This window comes from Peromyscus leucopus, chromosome 5 (assembly GCF_004664715.2).
Source record: "Peromyscus leucopus breed LL Stock chromosome 5, UCI_PerLeu_2.1, whole genome shotgun sequence".
Lineage (NCBI taxonomy): Eukaryota > Metazoa > Chordata > Mammalia > Rodentia > Cricetidae > Peromyscus > Peromyscus leucopus.
The window spans coordinates 51254191-51278570 of record NC_051067.1 but is presented as its reverse complement, the minus strand read 5'-3'; the positions used below and the strand labels follow the sequence as shown (position 1 = coordinate 51278570).

At 39.7% G+C, this 24380-nt stretch overlaps 1 protein-coding gene across 19 annotated transcripts in view; it reads right to left on the bottom strand.

Moving 5' to 3' along the window:
- Positions 1-24380, bottom strand: part of Zmynd11 (zinc finger MYND-type containing 11) — an 89544-nt gene that overhangs the window by 37531 nt on the left and 27633 nt on the right. For all 19 annotated transcript variants that reach the window (XM_028859562.2, XM_028859604.2, XM_028859578.2 and 16 more), the window contains exon 2: positions 16703-16837. In XM_028859562.2, the coding sequence (XP_028715395.1) occupies positions 16703-16818 (116 nt within the window). In that variant the 5' untranslated portion in view covers positions 16819-16837. The remainder of the gene's footprint in view (positions 1-16702; positions 16838-24380) is intronic.

The window sequence follows — 24380 nt, the reverse complement described above, 5'->3', positions numbered from 1 at the left end:
GTTGCAACATTTTAACATTTTGTTTTTAGCCATTTGTAATGTTCTGAATTACGTCACAATTTAAACATTTTCAAAGACATAAACATTTTTTAAAGGTATAAGTACATTTTTTTAAAGCTACAAACACAACTATAAAGTAAAGGAACTAGAGGAAAAGATCAGATCAGCTTCACCCAAGATGGGGTAATGTAACAATCCACTGGTCCTTTTAGATAGGCTTGCTAAGGAGCATATGGTGCTATTTTAAACCTGTATGTTTGGACCAACAGTGGCTCAAAACAGTCCCAACTAACAATACAAATCACTGGGCAGACTTGCGTCAAACAAGCAATTTAATTTTTGCATTATTGCCTTTACTCTGCACTCTAAAGACAGGTTCTCATAATCCTCCATCAAAGACTTTAGAATACTTTTAATACTTTTCAAAAGAACTTGTACTCAAAACTCAGGAAATGGTGCTAGTGAGTATGTGAAATTATATGAATGGTTGTTAGACAAAGAACATGGACACACACCATCACCAGAAATGCAATGTACACACCTATCGAAGTCCCCACTGGTACTTGCCGGTGGAGATTTCTCCCAGAGTCCCAAATAGATGCTATCAGCGGCTGAGAATTAATCTGAGGGATATTAGATTCTTTCCATCTTTGTTCTCCCATCTTTGTTCTCCCCCAAGTCTCTGAAGCTTCCAGTTTATATACACATACAATCAGCAATTCTCTGGCTGCACCACTTTCTAGTAGGGTAGGGGAAGTTTACTCAGTTGCTAGGAACCTGTGTTACAATGTGTAGTATTTGGTTAATAAAAGCACTTTTGCTCTGAGTTAATTGCTAATGGAGGAATCTTTAGAACTAGGAATAACACCTGGGCTGAGATAAAAGAGGGAGGATTAAAGCTTGATTTGCACAAGAAACAAAGCTTGGCACCTATCATCTACCTAACCTTGTTGTAGTCTCCTTGGATCAGTGGAAATAATTACCTTATCTCAGTAACTAGCAGATGTCCAAAACACCATCTCAGAATAGTAAGTGGTAAATCTCTTAAATTAGGGTCTTGTGTTAATAAACTGGGGTGAAGGTAAGGAGTTAAGAATTTAATTGTCAGTGGTTATTTTCTCTTATCTGTAGGCAAGATGAGCTAATGCTTATCTATCTGCAGTTTGTCCTTGGATGTAGAAGTGTCTCAGATGAAATACTTTTGTCCAGAGAATGGCCCTGGCCAGATGTTTGCTAATGAATAATAAGCACAGCTGGGGAATGTTATCCAAAATACCCCAATAATATAAGGGAAGTTGTGCCCCGTAAATGATCAAGCACATTGTTAGATGTTCTTGGGGAAAGAATCAAATGGGAGGCTACAATAGCACACAAGAAATTCACTGCAGGAAACAGCTAAGACATTCAAAAGCCAGTGTCACCAGTACTTCTTGAGACTTGGCTTCCCTCTGGAAGAGTCCTTGACCCTTTCAGGTAATAGCTTTGCCACAGTCAGTGGAATTCCTACTTCATATTTCTGCGGCCCACAGCACACACTAGTGCTAACTGATTTACATATTTATGGTATCTTAAAAATAAAAGGTAAAAAGGTGAAACATTACAAACCTTCCCTGAACCACAGAAAATAATAGTAGTTCCTATGCTATGTTCACCAGCTACACTTACTCCCATTGCACTATTTGCTTATGTCCATCTGTACTTCATTTGGTTTAATCTTTATTATTGGTTTTATTACAAACAAAATGCTATATATTTCTTCTATTTTTATTCATTAAAAAAAAAACAGAAAACATCAGCATTTTGTTTCCCTATAAATTAGTGGTCTCCAAAGAGCCCTTTGCCAATCTAGATAAAAACAGAGCACATGTGGATGCTGTCCTATAATCCCAGCACTCAGGAGGCATCAAGAGTTTGCGCTCAAGGGCAGGTTGGACTAGAAAGCCTCCACATCAAGTATGAGACTAGCCTAAGGTACAAAGTGAGACTCTCCCTCAAAACAACAACAAAAAAATCAAATTATGAGACAAATCAGAATTGCCTCAGCATCTTCCCATGAATATCCTATGTAAGAAAAGAAAGTAATACAACATCTTAAGAAATAAGTAAAATAAAATAAGAAAAAATAAACAAGACATAATAAATTTTATCAGCCAGGCAGTGGTGGCACACTTCTTTAATCCCAGCACTCGGGAGGCAGAGGCAGGCAGATCTCTGTGAATTCAAGGCCAGCCTGGTCTACAAAGCAAGTTCCAGGACAGGCTCCAAAGCTACACAGAGAAACCCTGTCTCGAATAACCAAAAAAAAAAAAAAAAAAAAGGAAAAGAAATTTTATCATGATTTTGAAAAATACCAAAACCCAGCATTTAAGGACCTTCTTGATTCAAAAGATTAATTTTTGTCCTTTTCTTCTGGGAAAGCCCGATGAGCCCAGCAAAAGATGCTCTGGCAAGCCCTGCATTGTCAGCATGGGGAAGATGGCGACTTTCTGTTTAGGAGGCAGCTAACTTTTACAGATTTCCTTTTTCTGTCATAAAATTAACTGAAGGACTAAGACAGAAAGAAACATGGAGATTATGATTAGAGAACAGAACAGAACATTAACTCTGACAATGGAGACTCTGTAATTAACAAATAGGAATATGTCAGGGAGGAAGATGAAGTCCAAGCATACTAATTCTACCACGTTCTCAATCAACAGCTTTTAAAGGCTACCTTAGAGATTATTTAAATTTATAAATAACTTAGAACAAAAAAAGTCTCTTAATTATCACACAAAACACAATAAATAGTTAAACACAAAAACAAAAGAATCAATAAAAATGGAAAGCACATTCAATGTGACAAGATGAAAAACAAGCACTGCAGAAAAACTGAAAATGAACGTGCAAAACACACTGCAGGAGATCTGGGAGGAGAAGGGGGCAGGGAATATGATCAAAATACAATACATGAAATTGTCAAAGGATAAAATACTTTAAAAATTAAATACAGAGTATTCATACAGTGTAATATTAAATTATATTTAATAGACAATTTTAAAAACAACAATAATGTAAAAATATAAACATGAGTAGGATCAGGGTCTCAGTGTACAGGATTTGGAACCTAGAGCAACTGTGCTGAAAAAAGTCATTAGAAACTATCAAGACCTAGACAGTTATAATACAAAACCTGTGAGGAATAAATGAAGTGCTGGCAAAAATAGGGAGCTGGAGACATTAGTTCCCTTCTCTGAGTTCACACCTGGGAAATATCTACAGAAAACAGAACATGGATCTAGAGACTTAACTGATCTGGGACCTAAACTAAATACAAGCAAGGGGTGCACAGGACTGAGTACAGAGACGGCCCAGGTAGATTCCAAAGGTGACACACTTTGTCAGTCATGCAGCTGGAACAGACAATGGTAAAACAGGAACATCACAGAGATCTCAGTCAGACAAGGCTAAGGCCACTGAGTCAGAAGAACAGCTTGAGAGTGTTAACTTAGAAGTTCTTTCTTGGGGAAAAACACAGACTTATGACTAGCTAGTAGAATTCACAGTGAAGAACCATGCAAACCAGACCTATCTAGAGGACACAGGCACACAAAAAAGGAAATCCCCATAGTCCTAAGCTGCTACTTTTCTCAGGTCTTCACAAATTATAGATACTATAGTCTTCTAAGAAAATGTTAAATGACCAAAATGTAGTTATCTGATCAATTAAAATATCCAGTTTCCAAAGATATAAAGAAAAAGTGGGTAAAAAAGAAAAAGAAAAAACAGAAAAAACACCACCGGGGCCATGGTCAGGAGCTGACTTTGCCGTACTCTCAGTGAGCAGATCCTCTTCTAGCCCGTAAGTAATAAAGGTAGGCAGGGTACTGGTATATAACATTAAAAAAAAACTTACAAAACAACATGCAAAATAAAACTAGTATACCAAAGGAAAGCTCATGCACAATTTTAACAAAAGATATTTGAATATACAGTCTAATATTACATCTGTTTGTGAATGTTAACACATTTATATAATTCAAATATCAAAAGCAAACACCGTAACCAAATGTTCACTGAAAATTTAATGTTGAGAACTATAAAAACAAAATGTATTTATTAAGAGACTAAAAGTAAAACAAAACACTAAAAATGTTACTCAGGGGGCCAGAGCGATGGCCCAGTGGTTAGAGCTCACGCTGCTCTCTTGGAGAACCCATATGGTGGCTCACAACCACCTGCAACTATAGCTCCAGGAATCAGAGGCTTTTCTGGCCTCCATGGGCACCTGTGCTCTTGTGTGCACCCCTACACCCAGACATAGATACAGACACACAACCTAAAAAATGTAATCCAGGTTGAAAGGGACTAAATGAAATTCAACACCCAGCCCCGTCAGTACATAGGAACGAGCAGGTTCTTCTGTAATGGGACCGGCTATGCAAGACATCTCTTGCTGCTTGCTGCTGCTGCTGCCCTCCAAGACACTGAAAGGAGAGAACAACACAGCTGACAGGGCCCCCAAATCCAACCAGGGTCAACAGACTCTTCATTCACAAACCACATCTTTAGAACCTAGACATTCAGCTGACAAACTGTAAGTACGTTCACAAATTCTTCTGGGAAACAAATGAAAATATTAAAAATAGAAGAATTGATATACCACAATCAGGTGTTTGTTTTCATTAGTTAGTCAATGAGTTAGGTATTAAGGCCTGACTAAGTACCTTGTGCATGTCCAGCCCACACTCTAGCAGTAAGCTAAACCTGAGCCCCAGACAGTGAGAGTTAAAAGAGTAGTAGCTGGTGGATAAGCACCTGAAATACCACTCAGGCAGACGAGCAAAAATAAGAACTAAGAGAAACAGAAAAGTCTGAATCAGGACAATTTTGACAGCCACGGATACTAAAGATAGCATGTCAAGAATGCAGGCTGTGCAAAGGAGCACTCAGATCACTGGTAGAAAGGTCAGCTATCACTGCATGGCCTGAGGACACCTGACTGCTGGGATGGGGTTGGAGGAAGAAGCCCTGTGTTCATCTGTGCCCATAAGCAAATCCTAACAGATCAAGTTTAACAGTCAAAACAAAACCACTAAGCATTCAAAGGGAAACACTGGAGACTTTCTCATACTGCTGTGAGAATACCTTCTAAGCATGGAACAAAGTCACAAGTGACACTACCAATGGACAGATTTTCACAAAAGTAGCCATTTTAACATGGGGTTGGGGGAACCACAATAACCTCAGTTAAAATGCAGTGTATAAGCTGGGAAGCAACGCACATCCTAAAGACCTAGTGTGTCCTACATAGTCCTAAGAACCCCAGCACATACGTGCTGACCTCCCTTTACAAAATGCTTAGGACAGAAATAGTTCAGATTATAATATTTAGAGACTGTGAAATACTTGCACATACAATGAGAGTCCTTAGGGATGGAACTCAACTTGAACAGGAAACTTTTCTTTTACACATATGTGGTCTAAAGGTAATGCACTATTATTTGCAGTTAGTGCACCTGTGTTCTGAACAGAGCCATCTCATGGGATCACATGGAATTCTCCACTGTGCCATCATGCTGGCAATCAGAAAGACTGCCCTTAGAGAAGCAGGTTTGACTTTACATGCCATGTAAACTTGGCTAGTGTTTAGGTCTAAACTGAGCAACGGCCTTTCTACTCAGGTTTGTCTTCAATACATTCAGCCTGGCTGTCTCATTTAGGACTTCTGTAAACTATACATCTGAGGAAGCAATAAAGCCTTATTTTTGTGGGGTTTTTGTTTTTGGGTTTCGAGACAGGATTTCTACATACCCTGGCTGTCCTGGAACTCATTTTGTAGACCAAGCTGGCCTCAAACTCACAGAAATTCACCTGCCTCTACCTCCCAAGTGCTGGAATTAAAGGCATGTGCCACCATTGCCTGGCGACATTTTTTTTTCCCCAGGAAATTCTTGAACTAGCCACCATGCCATAAGATGCTTGAAGATGGCTACTGCACAGTGGCTGTATGATGCCAGATAGAGGACATTTTCCTGAGGATTTCCCTTTTCTGGTCCCAGACTGTTAAGAAGAACATTTTTGCATCTTATATTCCTTGATACACTTTTATCCATGGACTTTCACCTTTAAAATGGGTTTTCTGAGCTGCTTTGTCCTCAGACTGTTTTGAGGCATGGGCTAAAATACCTAAGAGTTTTACTTTTTCCTCAGTAATTGAAGCATCTTTGGTTACCAGCTCTCTATGCTCACCCCTTTCCTCCCATTCTGTAAAACACTAACTCAAGGACTGATTACCACTTCTCTCAAAAAGTAAAGGAAATGGCAAGAACTGGGACAGAACAAAACAGTTCCTATACAGAGGAGTGATGTCTTAGTCCGAGTACTGTTAGCTTGAGCATGCTCAGTAAACTTGCCTTGACAAGCTGAGAAGCCAGGTGATGCACAAGAAGGTGCTGCCACAGTGGAACTATCGTGTAAAGCATCAGGCCTTCAGAGTTCACTGGAGGGACAGTCACAGACACCTTCTAGTCCTCTACTCAGCATAACAAGTCATCAGTGTAGAAATGTTTAATTACTTAAAGGACATATTTAATTTCTTTGAACATTTTCAGTACATTTCTTCATCTTTCCTATTCACTTCCACTCCTGCAATCTTCCTCCCACTGTCTGGGGCCCCAGGATACTACTTTGCAGCTGTTGTGATACATTCAAATAAGCTGTAAAATTCTGAAGTTTCCTCTCCCCTGAACCAATTTTGCATGTTGAAGACCCTCTATCCCCACAAGAAAAACAAACATATACAGTTAAGTGTAACAGAAAATACTTATCACTTTTAGGAAAGTTAGAACTTGTATAAACCATTTCTGACTTATCATTTACCTATGAACCCAATGACGAGTCAGTCCCAGAAACCACACCGCATCTACATGAATACTGAGAACTGAGCCCAGAGATGAGAACAATGGCTTCACCCAGGGGAAAATGGCTGCCAGGAAGTGTAGCAAGGCTTCCTACCCATCAAAACTCTAATTCATGGCTGCAGGCCCTTTCACTTCTTGTGAAGAGCTCCACACTGTATAGGCTCTAAGACCTGAGAATAGTCACCATTCTGGTAACCACGTAACACTTTATTCCAAGTGTATGCTGGGGAATCTGGACCAACACTTAGCTCAGGGCCTCCCATGCCCAGCTGGCACAGGTTGCTACTGGGTTGCTCAAAGAGGCTTGGAATCAACTCCCGCAAGTTGTCCTCTGACCTTCACATGGCCTTCACATGGCATGTGGATGCACAATGCTTGCATGCACATATACAAAATAATTATTTTTTTTCATTTTAAATTAGAATATAATCTTTTAAAATCACATAGAGTTTGACAGGGAAATGGCTGAGATCTACATTAACAACCTGGACATGAGTGGGGTAATGAAGGGCGAGAGTCGAGGGAAAGAGAGCTTAGGGGAGCGGGAGATCCCAGCTGGATCAAGAACAGAGAGGGAGAACAAGGAATAAAAGACCATGATAAATGAAGACCACATGAGAATAGGAAGAAGCAAAGTGCTAGAGAGGCCCACAGAAATCCACAAAGATACCCCCACAATAGACTACTGGCAATGATCGAGAGATAGCCTGAACTGACCTACTCTGGTAATATGATGGCCAAACACCCTAACTGTCGTGCTAGAAATCCCATCCAATGACTGAGGGAACCGGATGCAGAGATCCACGGCCAGGCCCCAGGTGGAGCTCTAGGAGTCCAACTGGTGAGAAAGAGAAAGAGGAGGGTTTGTATGAGCAAGAATTGTTGAGACCAAGGTTGGAAAAAGCACAGGGACAAATAGCCAAACGAATGGAAACACATGAACTATGAACCAATAGCTGAGGAACCCCCAACTGGATCAGGCCCTCTGGATAAGTGAGACAGTTGATTAACTCGGAACTGTTTGGGAGGCATCCAGGCAGTGGGACCGGGTCCTGTTCTCAATGCATGAGCTGGCTGTTTGGAACCTGGGGCTTATGCAGGGACACTTGGCTCAGCCTGGGAGGAGGGGACTGGACCTGCCTGGACTGAATCTACCAGATTGAACTCAATCCTCAGGGGAGTCTTTGCCCCAGAGGAGATGGAAATGGGGGTTGGACTGGGTGTGGGTGGGAAGGGGGAGAACAAGGGAATCCATGGCTTATATGTAAAATTAAATTAAATTATAAAATAAAAAAACAAACAAAAAGAAAACAAAAAATATGATAAAAATGCAATGCACATATGCATACATGAATGAAATTTTGAAAGAATAAATGAAAATGAAAATTAAAAAAATACATAAGATAAGCTACAAAAAAAGATGATTTTAATTTTAATCTCATTTATAAAAAACAGTCACATGCTGGGCGGTGGTGGCGCACGCCTTTAATCCCAGCACTCGGGAGGCAGAGCCAGGCGGATCTCTGTGAGTTCAAGGCCAGCCTGGGCTACCAAGTGAGTCCCAGGAAAGGCGCAAAGCTACACAGAGAAACCCTGTCTCGAAAAACAAAAACAAAAACAAAAACAAACAAACAAAAAAAAAACAGTCACAGAAAATTCATATATCTAGCCTATTGGTGAAAGAAAGAAGCAAAATAATTAGGCCTTCTGTTTAAATTATCTATAAATTCCTCTTGATCTCATTTACTACAATTCTATCCCCAAATCTTAGTAGAGTGTACTTTCCACAAGAGGTAGGAATGTTCAGAAGCAAAGCATTAAAAGGACATAATTCCCTTGCAACTGAGATACTGTCTTCAGTTTGCTAATTTGGCACAGAAAATTCTTCAGTGGAAAAGAGAGAACTAACTATAAATGATAAGTAATATTAAATGATCTGGATCCTTAGAGCAGAGTGCAGTGGGTTAACATTGTTCCTAGCAAGCCTACTGGGGACATAAAGACAAGACAGCAAGAGACAAGAGGGGCAGAGACATGAACCTGCCCACTCTGCCTACCCTTCTTCACACTTAGCTCCCAAACAGACTCTTCCTTCCTATTTACTTCCTTTTAAAAGTTGTTTTAAAACACACACACACACACACACACACACACACACACACACACACACACACACACACACACACATACACGAGGAATTCAAGCCAGAGTCTGGTACATGCTAGACATGCATTTTAGCACTGGGACACATTCCTTACAAGCATGTTCAATGTTCCTGGTTTTGAATGCTTCCAGAATGGAGTCACAGTACACATAGTCTCTGTAACTGGAATCTTTTCTTCAGTATTATCTGCTAATCTGGATGGATTAATGATACTGCTCAGTATAACAACCTGCTATATGAATATATGACTGCCCTCTGTACAGCTCTGCTATTACTCCTAGATTTGGTTGGTGTTCTGGTTGCTCTAGCCTAGTTCTCTTTTCTATGTTGAGTGTTAGCTTTATTTTTTACTAGTACTGTTTTAACTTTATTAACATTTATTAAGACTATGGTCACAATTCCCTTTTTGTGTATCATAACTTAATTGCATTTCCTTTATCCTGTGGCCCTCCCCACTCCCATCCCTAAGGTAAATCATGATGGGGTTTCTCTGTGAAACAGTCCTGGCTGTCCGAGAATTTACTCAGTAGACCAGACTGGCCTCGAACTCACAGAGATCCGCCTGCCTCTGCCACCCAAGTGCTGAGTGAGATTAAAGGCATGTGCCACCACTGCCTAGCATGCATGAGTAATCTAATCTTAAAATACCCACAGTCCACAAATATTTTTTAAAGTTTCTAAGAAACTTCAACAAATGATAAAAATGAATTTAAGCATATTACTATGAAAATAGAGAGAAGAGTCAGAGTTAACTATATCAAAATCAACATGTTCAAAACTGCGTGAAGCAGGTCTTAAAAGGATGCACATGACAGCATCACATGTTCATGAATGGGGGAAAAATACAAAATACAGGATCTGTGATATTCTCACATAACCCAGGACAGTCTCTGGTGAAACACCAAGTGGGAAGAGTTGCACATAAAAGAAGACATGATGGCTCTAACTGAGAAGGGCTTTGGATTTTATATACAATTGGAATCAAGAGGATTTTAAGAATATGATCATATATGAAAACTAGAGAAGTGACTGAGAAGTGTGGGGCTGCGGAGGGAGAACAGAAAGGAGAGCCTGGGAGTGTCATCCCAAGCAGTGTGAGGCAGCCAAGCCTACAGAGAGCCCAGGGCTGATAGAGTACAGTGGGAGTGAGGCAGCAGGAGGCAACATAGGGAGCCATGCAGAGATAGCAAATGAGCAAGGTGCTGGCCATGTGGACTCCATGACCACGAGAGAAAAGTTGGCAAGAATAAGGCACATTGATAGTTGGTGCCACCTCAGAAAAGGTAGCACTAACCCAGTGATAGCAAGAGGCAGGAGGACTACAACACAGGCAGGAAAATGCAAAGCAACTAACTCCAGAGTAGCACACAAAAAAAGCAGATGCTTAAGACATAGGGAACCATTTAACCTAGCTTGGAAGGGGGAAATGAGAGTGCTTTATCTTAACTCTGTATTTAAAACCCCTGCTATTCCTCTCTAGCTACTGGTTAAACACCTCGGTGCAGGTTAAACACACTCCTAACCTGACCCTTTCAGCCATGTCCCTTTAAATCTACAGATGTTTTACATGACCCAGACAATCTACATTTTGACTCTCTGCTTCTTCAAGGCCTTCCAAACTCTCCTGCAACTTTCCCTCAAACCAAGTCTGCAGGGTTATACATCACTACCTCCTAACCCACAGGAGCAAGCTGTCGTCTGGACCATACCTTTCTCTATCCTCCATACTGCTGTTTTATTCCTTAGTGGTTAGTTATGCTCTCAGGTGCCTTGTCTTTTATTCATAGAAGTGCAAAGAAATGTCAAATTTATGCAAACAGACAAGCTTCTAAGGCAAGATGAGTGCCCTAAAATCTGTCCTCTGGAAGAAGCAACTGTGGACCACAGCATCCAGAATCATTCCTATAAGTCTGCCCAATGAGAAGTCAAGTCATAATTATAACAGTGATAAAGTGTGTCTACAAATCTCTCAGGTACATAAAAAGAGTCAACGGAAACTAAGATGAGGATGCAGAAGAGACACTGTAAGGACCCCGAGACCCAATGAGCAGAACAGTGGGGGTAGATGGCAGTTTTTAAAGCTAACATTTCTAAAGAGCTCGTTTAGGCAATGCTCACTCTCCTCCTCTCTGATAATCCCGAGGGAATAAAATCTCACAAAGAGAGACACGGCTAAATTTCACATCATTCCTAGGAATTGGGTGTGACAGAATCTTAGTAAATATGCAATGTACATCGACTTGTATCTTCATAGGAAGCCTAGGCACAAGGAAGGAGGACTTATAGTTCAGGTCTACATGTCTGTAGCGACAAGAACTTCAGGAAGACTCAGAAATGTCAATGCCAAACATGTCACAAGAGGTCAGAGGCCACACTTTCTAACTAGGATTTGACCCTAAAATAAGCAATACAGGTAATTAATTGTGGACTCAGTGGAATGAGCTCCATCAATCCAAATAACTGTAGAAATGCAGAGCCAAGTGCTCAAGGAAAGGGAGAAACCTGGCCAGTGACTACTTCAACTGTCTCTCTAGCAGGCAGTAGGAAGTAAATGTTCCACTATAAGCATCCTGCCTAGCCAGAAAGGCAGGAAAGACAAGTATAATGTACACTAACTTCATCAGCACACTTGTAAACTATCTCTAATAACCACTGGAAATAATATGACCCTCTAATACTGTGTTATAATAATCCAAAGCATATGTGAGTACTCTGTCTGGATTAAGGAGAAAAGCGAAGTGACCTGTGCACCTGTTTTTCCTGCAGCATATAATGCCCACAGCATTTGAAGTCCCAGGAACAATGAGTTAGGAACCGCCACAGTTCAGAGGTTCAAAGTCTAAGTTTTACTTCTGTGACTGCTTATAGTCACAGGATTCTTCATCCTTTGTGTCTTGATTTAACACTAATGCACAGCATCTTAAACACATAAATGTTTTCAAAATACTTATTTAATATAAATGTTAGAGGCCAAATGTTTCCAAGCTTTGTCATAAAAACATCTACCCAAACTACACAGAAGAGGTCCATGCACATACACCTACTGTCCCATACACTTACAGATACTGCAAGGTGGAGAGAGATCTTTCCCAGCCATCTTCTCAGATAATCTAAACTCTCTAGCCTTATTTATAATAAAATAACAATTCATATGAATATGAATTGTTTTGATAGTTAAACATTAGTTCCTACAAATGTAAAAATAGTTTTATTGACAGGTCAAAGTTTACTTGAGATTATACCTTGACAGCATCTCTTCAGAAGCCCCTTTCCATTTCTTAGGCAGATACTATCCTGTTTCTAAGCAGATGATGACAACCTTCCCAGAGTTACAAATGTACTTGGCACTGCCAGCTATGGAGGATTGCCCGACAGGACGGACAGGTGAAAGACTAGAGGGATGGCTCAGTGGTTAATAGCTTTTGTAGAGTGCATGGATTCAGGCCTCAGCATCCATGGGCCAGTTTAACTCTAGTTCAGGGGATTTGGGCCCTCTTCTGGCCTCCACAGACACCAGTCATGCCCACAGAGTACAAATATACCGCAGGCAGAAACTCATATACATAAATAAACATAAGTAAATCTTTTTTTTTTTTAAAAAAAAAGTACATGATCTAAGCCAATAGCTTCTCACTATAAAGCCAAGGACAGTCTCAGAAGAGCAGTGACAACCAGAGGGAATTTCACACACTCACAGAGAAGGAGAATAATATGCACTGTAGATGCTCAAATTAAATAGCTAAAGCTCCCTTCCAGGAAAAAAGCCCCATGTTTAGTACAATGCTAGGAATTAAAACACCAACACTGATAGTAAAAAGTCAGGTAAAAAGATTTTCTGTATGTGCTGTGGAGACCATATTTCTGTCAATTAAAAAATGGCATGTAAAGGAACTTCAAAGACATACATCTAATGTAAATTCAAGAAGAGATTCAAATCCAAATGAAGCACTGTGGCTAAAGAGGTAGAATACAGAACAGTCACCTGCAAAACAGGAAAACCATAATCCACTATTTCAAATGCAAGGTAAGACAGGAAGTCAATAAGCTACAAAAACTGTCAATCAAAAGTAGATAAACCTCAAAAATGAGTCAAAAACTTAAAGTAAATGAAAAGCACTTCAGAAGTGAAGTCCAAGGTCCAATGATCAGCGTTGCAAAGAAGTCTAAACAAAACAACAGAGCAAGAATGAAAACATAAATCTAACCCAGAAGGCACGCATAGGCATGAGTGCAGGAACAGAGAGCAGACCACGCCACTGTTAGACCAAGTTGCAAAGCAGAGAAATATTAAAACTAAAATAAAAAGAACAAAGGAAATCACAGATACACTACAGAAAGACAAAATCCAGCATACTAAATAAAAATAAGCCATAGTATGTGTGCAAGCGTGTACAGAAGTGTATGATAACATTAGGTTATAAGGGGTATGGATGGAAGCATGTCAAGCATTTGGCTCTTAGGAAGTCCACAGTCATCTACTAAGAATGCCATTTTTTAGGGGCTAGAGAGATGGCTTAGAGGTTAAGAGCACTGGCTGTTCTTCCAGAGGTCCTAAATTCAATTCCCAGCAGCCACATGGTAGCTCACCACCATCTATAATGAGATCTGGTGCCCTCTTCTGGCATGAAGCATGCATGCCAGCAGAACACTGTAAAATCTTTAAAAAAAAGAATGCCATATTTAGCTGGGCAGTGGTGGTGCACACCTTTCATCCCAGCATTCAGGAGGCTTAAGTAGGCAGATCTCTGAGTTTGAGGCCAGCGTGGTCTATAGAGTGAGTTCCAGGATAGCCAGAGCTACACAGAGAAACCCTGCCTGGGGGCGGGGAGGGGGTTGGCATGGGGGGTGGGATGTTATCTTTAAAAGCAGTAAAGTGAAACATCCTTTTCTGCGGTGACCTATGTATGGCAGCCACAGGGTAGCTTGTCCTGAGGAAAGTGCTCTAGCTGGAAGACTCACAAATATTACCACTGTTCACACCTTCCTAACTTCTCAAGTTTAACATGAATGGCTACAAATGTCACAAAAGGAGAATTAACATGTGCCTCCTACAGTAGAGCACAGCATCACCTACAGAGTCTGCCTACAGTCTCTAGATCCAACTCTCCCCATTCCATGAAATTCAGAGGACTGGGGTCACACTTGAGTTACTAGACCACAGTGATATGACCAGCATGACCAGAGCATGGGAACTGCAGAACAAGTAAACCAGTTTCCTTAGTAAAAATCCCAAGGGAGAACAACAATAAAAAATGGCTGTGGAATTTATAGATTAAAATAATAAAAATAAGAACAGGCAGAACCATGCCATTATGTAGAGTTAGACAAGATACTTAAGAATATACCAGGCCATAAGGCAGTAACCTCAACAGTCGTAACACTTAGTGCATGACTAAATAATGGGGCTGCTCACCAGTTAGCACAGATAGAAAACAAGGTCTTGATGAGAACTCAGCTGGGGCAACCTAAGGTATTTTCAAAGTTTAAAAGATACCTGCATATTCTAACATGAACTACGCCAAGTAGCTTGATTTAAACTTTATGGAATATGTGAGAAGTCCTGACCTCAGGGTGTAGAACAGGAGTCCCAGACCACACAGCAGCAAACCTACTTTCTTTCCATCACCGCCAATGGCACTTCCCAGCCAACCTCAGGCAAGAGGACATCAAGGGAACTGGCATCAGCCAAGAAGCAAGGGCACTAGATTGGGCAAGTCCTAGGTGGTCCTCTGCTTCCATCTTCAGATCAGACTTATAGGTCCATGACCATTTGACAGGTAAGCAAATGTATTCATATTTAAGAATTATAGAACTTAAGAAATAAAGAAAAATATGGCTTGGTCACCATTCAAAGTTACACTGATGAAGAAAGGAGAAAAGAGAAATCTTGTCAATGATTCATAGTGCAAAGAAGATGTGTGAGGTCCCAATGACCACCTCTGGGTCTTTTGCTAGTTTCACATATGCACAAATATACACGCACAGGTCTTAAATAGCCAGCAGATACATGCGCCATCAATACAGGCATTAATCTTCTTCCTCCTACATCAGCAGGTCACCCAGCCCAGCAGCAGCACTCATGATACTCCTGAGGTTCTTGGTGGGTGCCCTAAGCTTCTCAACAGACACTCCATAGAAGAAAAAGAAGTATTGTCTGAGAAACTGAAATTGTTCAAAATTACATGCTTTAAAATTTCAATCCAAACAACAGTATATTCTTTTCTAATTTCAATGCTCTGCTACAAACATTTCAGCTATCTCAAGGACATATTTAGTATTTTTTTTTTTATTCTTTTAGATTATTTCCCAGTGAAGGGAATTGAAAATAGGCCTCGCCGGGCAGTGGTGGTGCATGCTTTTAATCCCAGCACTCAGGAGGCAGAGGCAGGCGGATCTCTGTGAGTTCGAGGCCAGCCTGGTCTACAGAGCAAGTTCCAAGAAAGGCACAAAGCTACACAGAGAAACCCTGTCTCAAAAAACCAAAAACTAAAAAACAAACAAAAACAAAAGCAAACAAAAAAAATAGGCCTCACCTTTGAAAGGTATGTGCTTTTACCACTGACCTATGTTACAGACACAGCCTGAGATTTTTGAAAACTCATCATCCTATTCTATACTTAATTACCATACCTCAAAATGGTTGCTTTTTAAAAATAAACAACAATTAGGTAATAATTAAAGCAATGTACTATTTATTTTTGGAAATTGTTTTTTATTTTAGCCCACAGGAGGCAGGGCTGTAGCTGGCTTCCTGCCAATCTCCTGGTCCTTCCATCTTAGGTAGCCTCATTGTCTTCACATCTGGAGACCATGTAGATGTGCATGGGGCTCAACTATTATGTGTTACTAATGTCCCAAAGCACTGTGGAAGTCAGTCTTTAGAGGTCAGCTGGCCTTTCACTTTTATAGACACCATCTAGCAAATTGAGGGCATGATAAGCATAAAGAAATTCTATTTCAGTTAACATGTAAAAATCAGATAAGCTTTTAAAAATGTAATGTTAGCTTTATTTTTTAAAAAGTGCCTGGAGAAATAAATAAAATCAAATTCCTAACTGAAGACTCCTTCACAGTACAAAATCAGTAAAAAGAAGATCTATTAGGTAGTTTGGTTTTTGGTTGTTGTTTTGCTTTGTTCCTACATTGAATCTTGGTCTACTAAAACAAACAGCATTAGAAACTAAGAAGAAAGGGGAATTTTTCTTTTTAAACTGAATGTGTATTCAAGATAATTTCTGCTAGTGAGTTATAAAGTACTCAAAAATAGTATTTTCTAGAAAAAGCATTTTCATCTTAACATTGAAATAAGCCACGAGCAATAGATTTTATTTAGACAGCTTCACTACAATAAAACATGTTACTAACAAACTTCTTAAATAAAAGTTTCTAAGAGCCAAAAAATATATAATTGAAAAACTACTATAAATAGAATAGACGGATCTTTTACTTATTTATCTAGTATTTATTTACAAGGCTTCTAAATACAAATTGTCTATACATGTTTCTGTTATTTCCCTTTTCTGTATTCTTCTGGAAGGCAAAATGACTTTAGTTCTTACAATGTATGAATAGCATAGAGATAAAGGCATTTGGGAACTTTTACAGTTGCGTTGTTTGTTTGTTTAAATTTACTTACTTTGTAATACGGTCAATGTTGGCAATTTGCTTCTGATTCCTTATAATTTCAATGGCTGCCCAAAGATGTTGGATAGCTTTTGTATCCGCCTGTCGTCTTTTTGTTAAACGTGCCATGACCTGTTTACTTCTTTAGCTGTAGTAATACACAAAAACATAAGGCAGAAACCATGAATTACAGAGTGAATTTCCAACATGAGAAGCAACAGCAGCAGCACCTCCTGACACTGGTCATACTGAAGTGAGACGCAGTGTTGCAGCTTTCCATTTTCTATCTTTCAAATTACATTTCTACTTAATAAAAGCAATCATTTACTTGGATACCTGCTAAAGTCTGATGTTCTAAAATCCAAAACACTTGAAAAGGTCTTTCTAAGAAGTCAACTTTATATCAATCTCAAAAAATAAAGACATTTAATGTTAATTCTAAAACACATAAATATTACAAGACAAAATTTCAGTTTTAGGTATTACACTGTGTGAAATCTGAGCAATACAGAATGGCATTTACATGTCCTAATTGTTTGGTATTTCAGCTTTTTTATTATCAGAACCTTAGAGATTCCAGAGTTATATACAAATGAAAACGATGTTTATAAAAACCAAACACTAGTCATATGTGGCAATGGCATGTGGAGCTGCACACCTGTAATCCCAGCACACAGGAGATAGAGCAGGAGGATCAGCACAAATTCAAGGCCAACCCAATCTACACAATGACTTCCATGAGAGTCAGAACTGCATAGCAAGACCTTGTCTCAAGAAACAAACAAACCATTGACAGAGAAGCCAAGTTGTTCTGAGGTAAAATACAAAAGGCCAAGAGCTAGGACACCAGATCGCAAATGATCAGTAATGATCCAGCTGCCAGAATAGGGGTTCATTTCAGAGCGAATAATTACATTATTGGGAAATAGCACTACTATTTTATTCAAATTTTAGTATTCTGTATGGGATGAAGGGAATATCTGTCAAGCTTCCGAATACCCTTCCAGCTCTCTCCAGGCACGAAAGAACAAATGGATGACAGCCCAGTGTCTGGTGGGTGGCAATATTAAAGAAGGCCCACTGAAGCTTTATTTCATGCTCATGGAGAGCCCAGTCTTGGGGATCCAATGAAACATACAACCCACACATCAGTGTGCTAGGCCCTTAAGTACAAGGCAGGAAGGCAGGCACTGGGCCAGCTCCAGCTGGCTACTCCCTTCAAGGAGACAGCAAGTGAGGAGCCCATTCTAATACTTCAGTGTACTCCCTGAAAGGCCAGGGAAGTTGCTGGAATCACATTTTTCTCTCCTTCTCTGTCTTGGCCCACTTGGCCTCCTTCTTTCTCTCACCAACCTGAGTGAGACTTGCAAGTGCCACTAGGGTTCATCTTAACCAGACTCACTGGGGAGCCTGGAGCCAGCCAGATCCTGGATATGGTGGCTCCCAGCACTAGAGAGCCAAAAGAGCGTGAGTGCTCTGTGGAAGTGCTGAAGGTATTTCTGGATGGCCTACTTTTCCCAGGGCTACTTCTAAAACAATGCTAGGCTAGGGAGATGTCTCAGTGGTTTAGAACTCTTGATGTACTCATGAAGACCTGAGTTCAAATGTCATAGCCCTGTGAACCTGTGACCCCAGCACTTGGCAAGAGGTGGGAGGAGAGGCAAGGAGATGGCTGGGACTTGCTAACCTCCACCCTAGCTTAGGTTCAGTAAGAGACTGTTTCAGGGAATAAGGCGGAGAATGAGAGTAGAACATCTGTCATCCTTTAGCCTCCTGGCACATATTTAACACTCTACACACATACATGTTTGCACATGCATGCACATGCACACACTACACGCTCAAAAAAAGTTGGTATTCAAGTTTTAAAGGAATATCAGTTGGTTCTGAATAAACTTAGATCTGTAACTAGGTGATGATAAAAATGACAACTATGATTTATGATGCTTCTGCTGTAGAGTACACAGACACCTGGGTTTCAATGCGCTTCTTCAGGAGTGCCAGCTCAAGCATGGAACAAACCATGGGAAGAAACTGCATGAGCCACAGCAAGGTGTAACAGCACAGCTCAGCCCAGTACTGCTGTGTCTGTTGTTTGTTCACACACAGGAGCACAATCCAGTCATCTCAACTATCTACTGAGTGGCCAGTGTCTGCCTTGTTCATATTGCTGTGGCTACTACCAGGAGATATTTAAAATGTAATGAACGACAATCCTTGCCATAAAACAGATTTGACAGAGGAAATCTAGTGTGCACAGTGTAAGATCATAGAGAACAAACATACAAATGCTCTATAACTTCCTGTGAGATTCAGAAAAGGATCATGCTGCTTCTTGTCTAGGTAAAATTTAGGCATAAATAAGTGAAAAATAATATAAGAAATATGAGAAAATATAAATACCAATGTTGCTCTTAATTTATTTTTAAAAATAATTGTTTAAAGCAAAAAGAAAAATAATTAATAGATGTCGTTATGTTTATAATATATGCAGAAGTAAGGTATATTATGACCATAACATAAGGTATGACAGCATCATAGTAAACAAAGTGGGATTTCTGGTAAAATCAGGAGTACACTGTGTTCTATATAATAAGAGAATAATACAAGCAGATATAGTAAACATATAACTCATCTGCAAATTATTCTTTCCAAACACATGGTATGAGCTAGACCGAACAGTGAAGCCCTGTAATCCCACTACCCGGAGACTGCAGCGGGTGCCCTGCAAGCTCAAAGATTGTCTGGGCCACAGAGTTAGCTCCAAGGCAGCTCAGGCAACCTAGAGAGATGCCGTCTCATAAATTAATCAAGAATAATTATCAGATCTATAGACAAATTTAATAGAAAATTTAACTTTTGAGAATACTAGAATAATAACTATAATTATTATATAACAATCATACTAATATAACGGAAACTAAGTAGCAGAAATGCTTCAAGTGATATTATATTCCTAGAAATTATTAAAAGTCAAGACTGAAAAAGGAAGTGAGCTACATCTCAGGAAAGCAGACGCAAAGATACAAGCAGGGACTTCTGAGAGCCACGGGCATGTGACAGATAGCAGACATGCTGTCATCCAAGTTCCACCAGACCTGGGGATGACCACTGGTTATGGGAGTCAAAGTGGAACACTGGCAACTGAGTGAATGAAGTATGTGGTACATCTTCAAAGTGCCAAAACAATTAAGCCCATTAAGACTATTCCTATTTCATTAACGTACAACCATTCAATTAGTTCTGAGTAAAAAGAAATTTCAAAAAGTAATCTAGTAGTGGAACTAAAGCCCGAACTTCAGGAATCCTCAGCAAGTGCTCTCCTGCTGAGCTACAGCTCCCCCCTTCCAGCTCCCCTTTCTTAGGATATCTGTGTTCACTCATTCCACACACACTGGGTGTATTCCACCTGTCTACGAGCCACTCCTGTACTGTGGGCACACAACAGGCAGAAAAGACAAAAACTCTAATCTAGTAACAACATGGCTGGATACAGGAAAACAACGATAACTAGGCACGAGTCAACAAAAAGAAAACATCATTGGAATCTGGTTTCTTAGACTCTACATAAAAACTAGTGGTCACTCAAGGTCTGTGGGAACATGGGAAAACCAAATTCTGCAGTCCACATGGGAAAACCAAAATCTGCAGTCCACTCTTCTCTGAGTGGGGATCACTAGGTCCCCGTCCCCAGCCTCTCTGAGTGGGGATCACTAGGTCCCCATCCCCAGCCTCTCTGAGTGGGGATCACTAGGTCCCCATCCCCAGCCTCTCTGAGTGGGGATCACATGGCCCCACAATAGTTCTTAGTGCACTAATGGTAATCTGTTCATAAAATTAATTATAAATTCCTAAAAATAATTCTTTAATTCAACTAAGAAAGTTGTCTCATTTACTTTTACATCTAATGTTTTTCTAGGTGCCTAGAAGAGTTGCAAACATGCTAACCTTTCCATATAAAAATACTAAATTCAACTCTTCTAGCTATGCCATAAGACCCTGGAGTGGTTCCTCATTTCAAAAAGAAAGGTCATAAGATGTGTAGAAATCACTAGGACAGTCTTTTCCAGCATACACGAGGAATACAATATACTCCTTTTGGTAAAAGCTACACGGGGAAACAATTTTCAAGAGGCCTGTAGCTTAAAAAGTAAGCAAAACACTTCAAGTAATTTTAATAAGCCCCTAGCTGATGCCGATATTGTCCTTGGAAATCCAGATTTACCACAATTCCATTCTATAGGGATACTCCTGTGTCATCACAGCACTACACAAAAAGAACACAGCAAGCCAGGAAAAATTAACAAGCAAAATTTAAATAACGCATCATTTGATGGCAAATGCATATGTATGGGGGCTGTGGTGTAACGAGTAATAAAGCACACAGTGAAGACAGCATGGGTGAGGGAAAGATAAAAGATGCAAGACTGCAATCAGCCTCTGCAGTGAAGGAGCTCTATTTACTTCTAGTATAGGTTTATGTGTGAAGGTTTGGCTTTATTACATAAATATTCAAATATTTATACCAAATATTACATGAAACTTTAAAAAGTCCTATTGCTTCATGGTTTACACTGTAACTTAGATATGTATGAAACTTCCTTATCTATTAGTGATTTTACTTTATGATTATATATTTTCACCATCCTCCCATTTATATCTTAGCTTTTGGTGTTTTTGTTTGTTTGTTTGTTTTATTTGGGGGACAGGGTCTTACTCAGGATGGCCTTGAACTCACTATGTAGCCAAGTACAATTTTAAACTTCTGATCTTCCTGCTTCCACCTCCTTATTCCTGGGATTATAGGCAACACCACTATCTCCAGCTTTAGTGGGTTTTTTTTATGTATTGTTATTCATAAAATACTTTTCTCTTTGCCTTTTAATAAGCATTAAATGGAATGATGAAGAAATCTAGACATATGTTCCTTTATAATTACCTTTTTGGTAAATACTTCTACACTCAGATCAGAAAATTTTTAAATCCTTTTGGAGAAGTTTTAGGTTGATAACAAATTTCCCATATACAGCCTGTCTCCACATAGGCACTACTGCCATCAAGACCTCACCAGGATGGTGAAACCTGCTATAATCAATGAACCTATACTGACATCACTGTCAAACTAAGTGCATAGGTTAAGGTTTTGTGCACTCTTTAGGTCTTGGCACATGTTCAGTGACAAGCAAGCAAAATTGTGACATCACACACTATAATTTCACTGCCTTACAAAGTTCTCTGTGCTTCACCTACTACTGTCTTCTCCCCTCTAACCTCTGGGAACTACTATTCAGTGTTCCCACAATTTCACCTCTTCCAGAATGACATGCTGTTAGAATCACACAGCCTTCTTTTCATAGCTTGACAGCATCTGCCAATATTAAATACTATTCCAGTGGTTATATGAAACTACCCACTCACCTACTAATAAAGGTTGCCATGATTGCATACAAGTTTTATTAGCTATTGAAAAAATCCTGCTATAAAATCTACATGAAGATTTTTGTAAGCAGATAAATTTTTGGCTCATTTGGGTAAATAGCAAAGGGCATGAAAGCTGAATTTTATAGTAAAAGAATTTTTAGTTTTGTAAAACATCAAAAGCTCTGCCTGACTGTCCTCTAAAGTAAGAGGACATTCCTCCCAGCAAGGCATGGAAGCTCCTTCTGCCTCACAACCCTGCCAGCAGCCAGAGCCAGGACTGTGGATTTAGACAGTGGGCATGTACTGGTTGCTAATGTTTTGACTTTCTATTTCCTAATAGAAAGTTGTATTAAACATCTGTTCATTTTTCTTATGTTTGTCACCTTTTGCATCTACTTTAGTAAGGTGTCCACCCAGGGTTTTGCCTTCTTAACTGGTTTTTTTTTTGTTAATAATTTATGTATTTTTATTTTGTGTGCATTGGTGTTTTGCTTGCATGTATGTCTGTGCGAGGGTGCTGGATCCTGGAGTTACACAGTTGTGAGCTGGCATGTGGGTGCTGAGAACTGAACCCAGGTCCTCTGGAAGAGCAGTCAGTGCTCCCAACCAATAAGCCCTCTCTCCAGCCTGCTTACTGGGTTTTATTATTGAATTAAAGCTTTATTTTTTTATTACTGTATTTGAGGGGTGCAGATGCATGTGCATGTGCAAGCCAAAAACAATCTGGGGTATCAGTCCTCAGAAGCATTTTCCACCTTTTTTGAGAAAGCATCTCTCACTGACTTGGAACTCAGCAAGATTAGGCTGGCTGGCCAGTGAGCCCCAGGGACCACCTGTCTCCATCTCTCCACACTGGGATTATAAGCACATGCCACCACAGCTGGATTCTGGGGATCAAACTCACATTCTAGAGCACTTTACCTATGACCAGGCTACCTGCTCAGACCCTGTGCAAATGTGATTAAAAGTTATCAAAGGCATCTTTTGGAAACATTTTTCTCTTAGTCTGTAGTATATGTTCTTATTCTCTACACTATGTATCACTCACATACAAACACCTGGCAATCTAAAATCCTGTTTATTAATTCTCTCTTTCACTGACAGTCCCTTTGGTGCTGTATCTACAGTGGTATCAGCAGAGCAGGAGCATGGAGGTTCTGCTGTCTTGCAAAGTTTAGCAGTTCTGCATTTGGCATTGAGAAATTGATCCATTTTCAATTAATTTCCAGTAATGTCATTTAAATTCACTTTTATAACCAAATGTTCATCTATTGCAGCATGGCCTTGACTCCTTGGCTGATGTTCAAGTCTATCTCTTGGTTCTCTATTCTATTCCATCGTCAGTTCTTTTGCTAATACTGCATCATAACTGATTGCAACATCTTCATAGTAAGATTCAAGGTTGGCAACCATCAACTTTTTTGACTTTGTTCTTCTGGGTCTTTGCCTTTCCATATCAATTTCAGAAAGGGTTTGTTGGTGTTCATGTACCAAGTGACTCAGGTTTTGACTGATGTTGCATTAAAATTACAGATCAAACTGAGAAGGTGGGACATCTTGACATTAATCTTCCTAGCCATGAGTTATCTTTACATTAATTATCTAATTAGAGTTTTGTAGTCTTCCTCATATAGACCTAGAACATATATTGTTAGATTTCTATCTATTATGTATACAGTGTTCTGCCTGCATGTCTGTCTAAAGGCCACAGGAGGGCACCAGATCTCATCACAGATGGTTGTGAGCCACCATGTGGTTGCTGGGAATTGAACTCAGGACCTCTAGAGGAGCATTCAGTGCTCTTAACCTCTGAGCCATCTCTCCAGCCCTAGATTTCTATCTAAACATTTCAGTTTTTGCATGTTAATGTAAACCCAAATATGTTTCACCTTAAATTATACTGTTAATTGCTGGTACATAAGGAATTTTTATATATTAACCTTATATCTTGATCTTACCAAGGTATTTCCTTCATGGCTTCTTTCAAGATATTTTGATGTGTTTTATGCTTGAAACTTCATTCCCTGGTGTGGGTCTGGTGACATTGTCCCTCTTACTGTTTCTTGTACTTAATGTCTTGACATTTGGCAAAATTCTCCAGGAAGTGCTGCCTCAAATACTGTTTCAAGTTCTTTTTCTTTTCTATATTACCATCATACATAAATTACATATTTTTGAGGTGCCCATGGCTCCTGAATGTTCTACTCTGAAGCTATCTACCCCATATTTTTATTTTGCTTTTTCAGTTCAGAAATTCTTCCATATCCTCA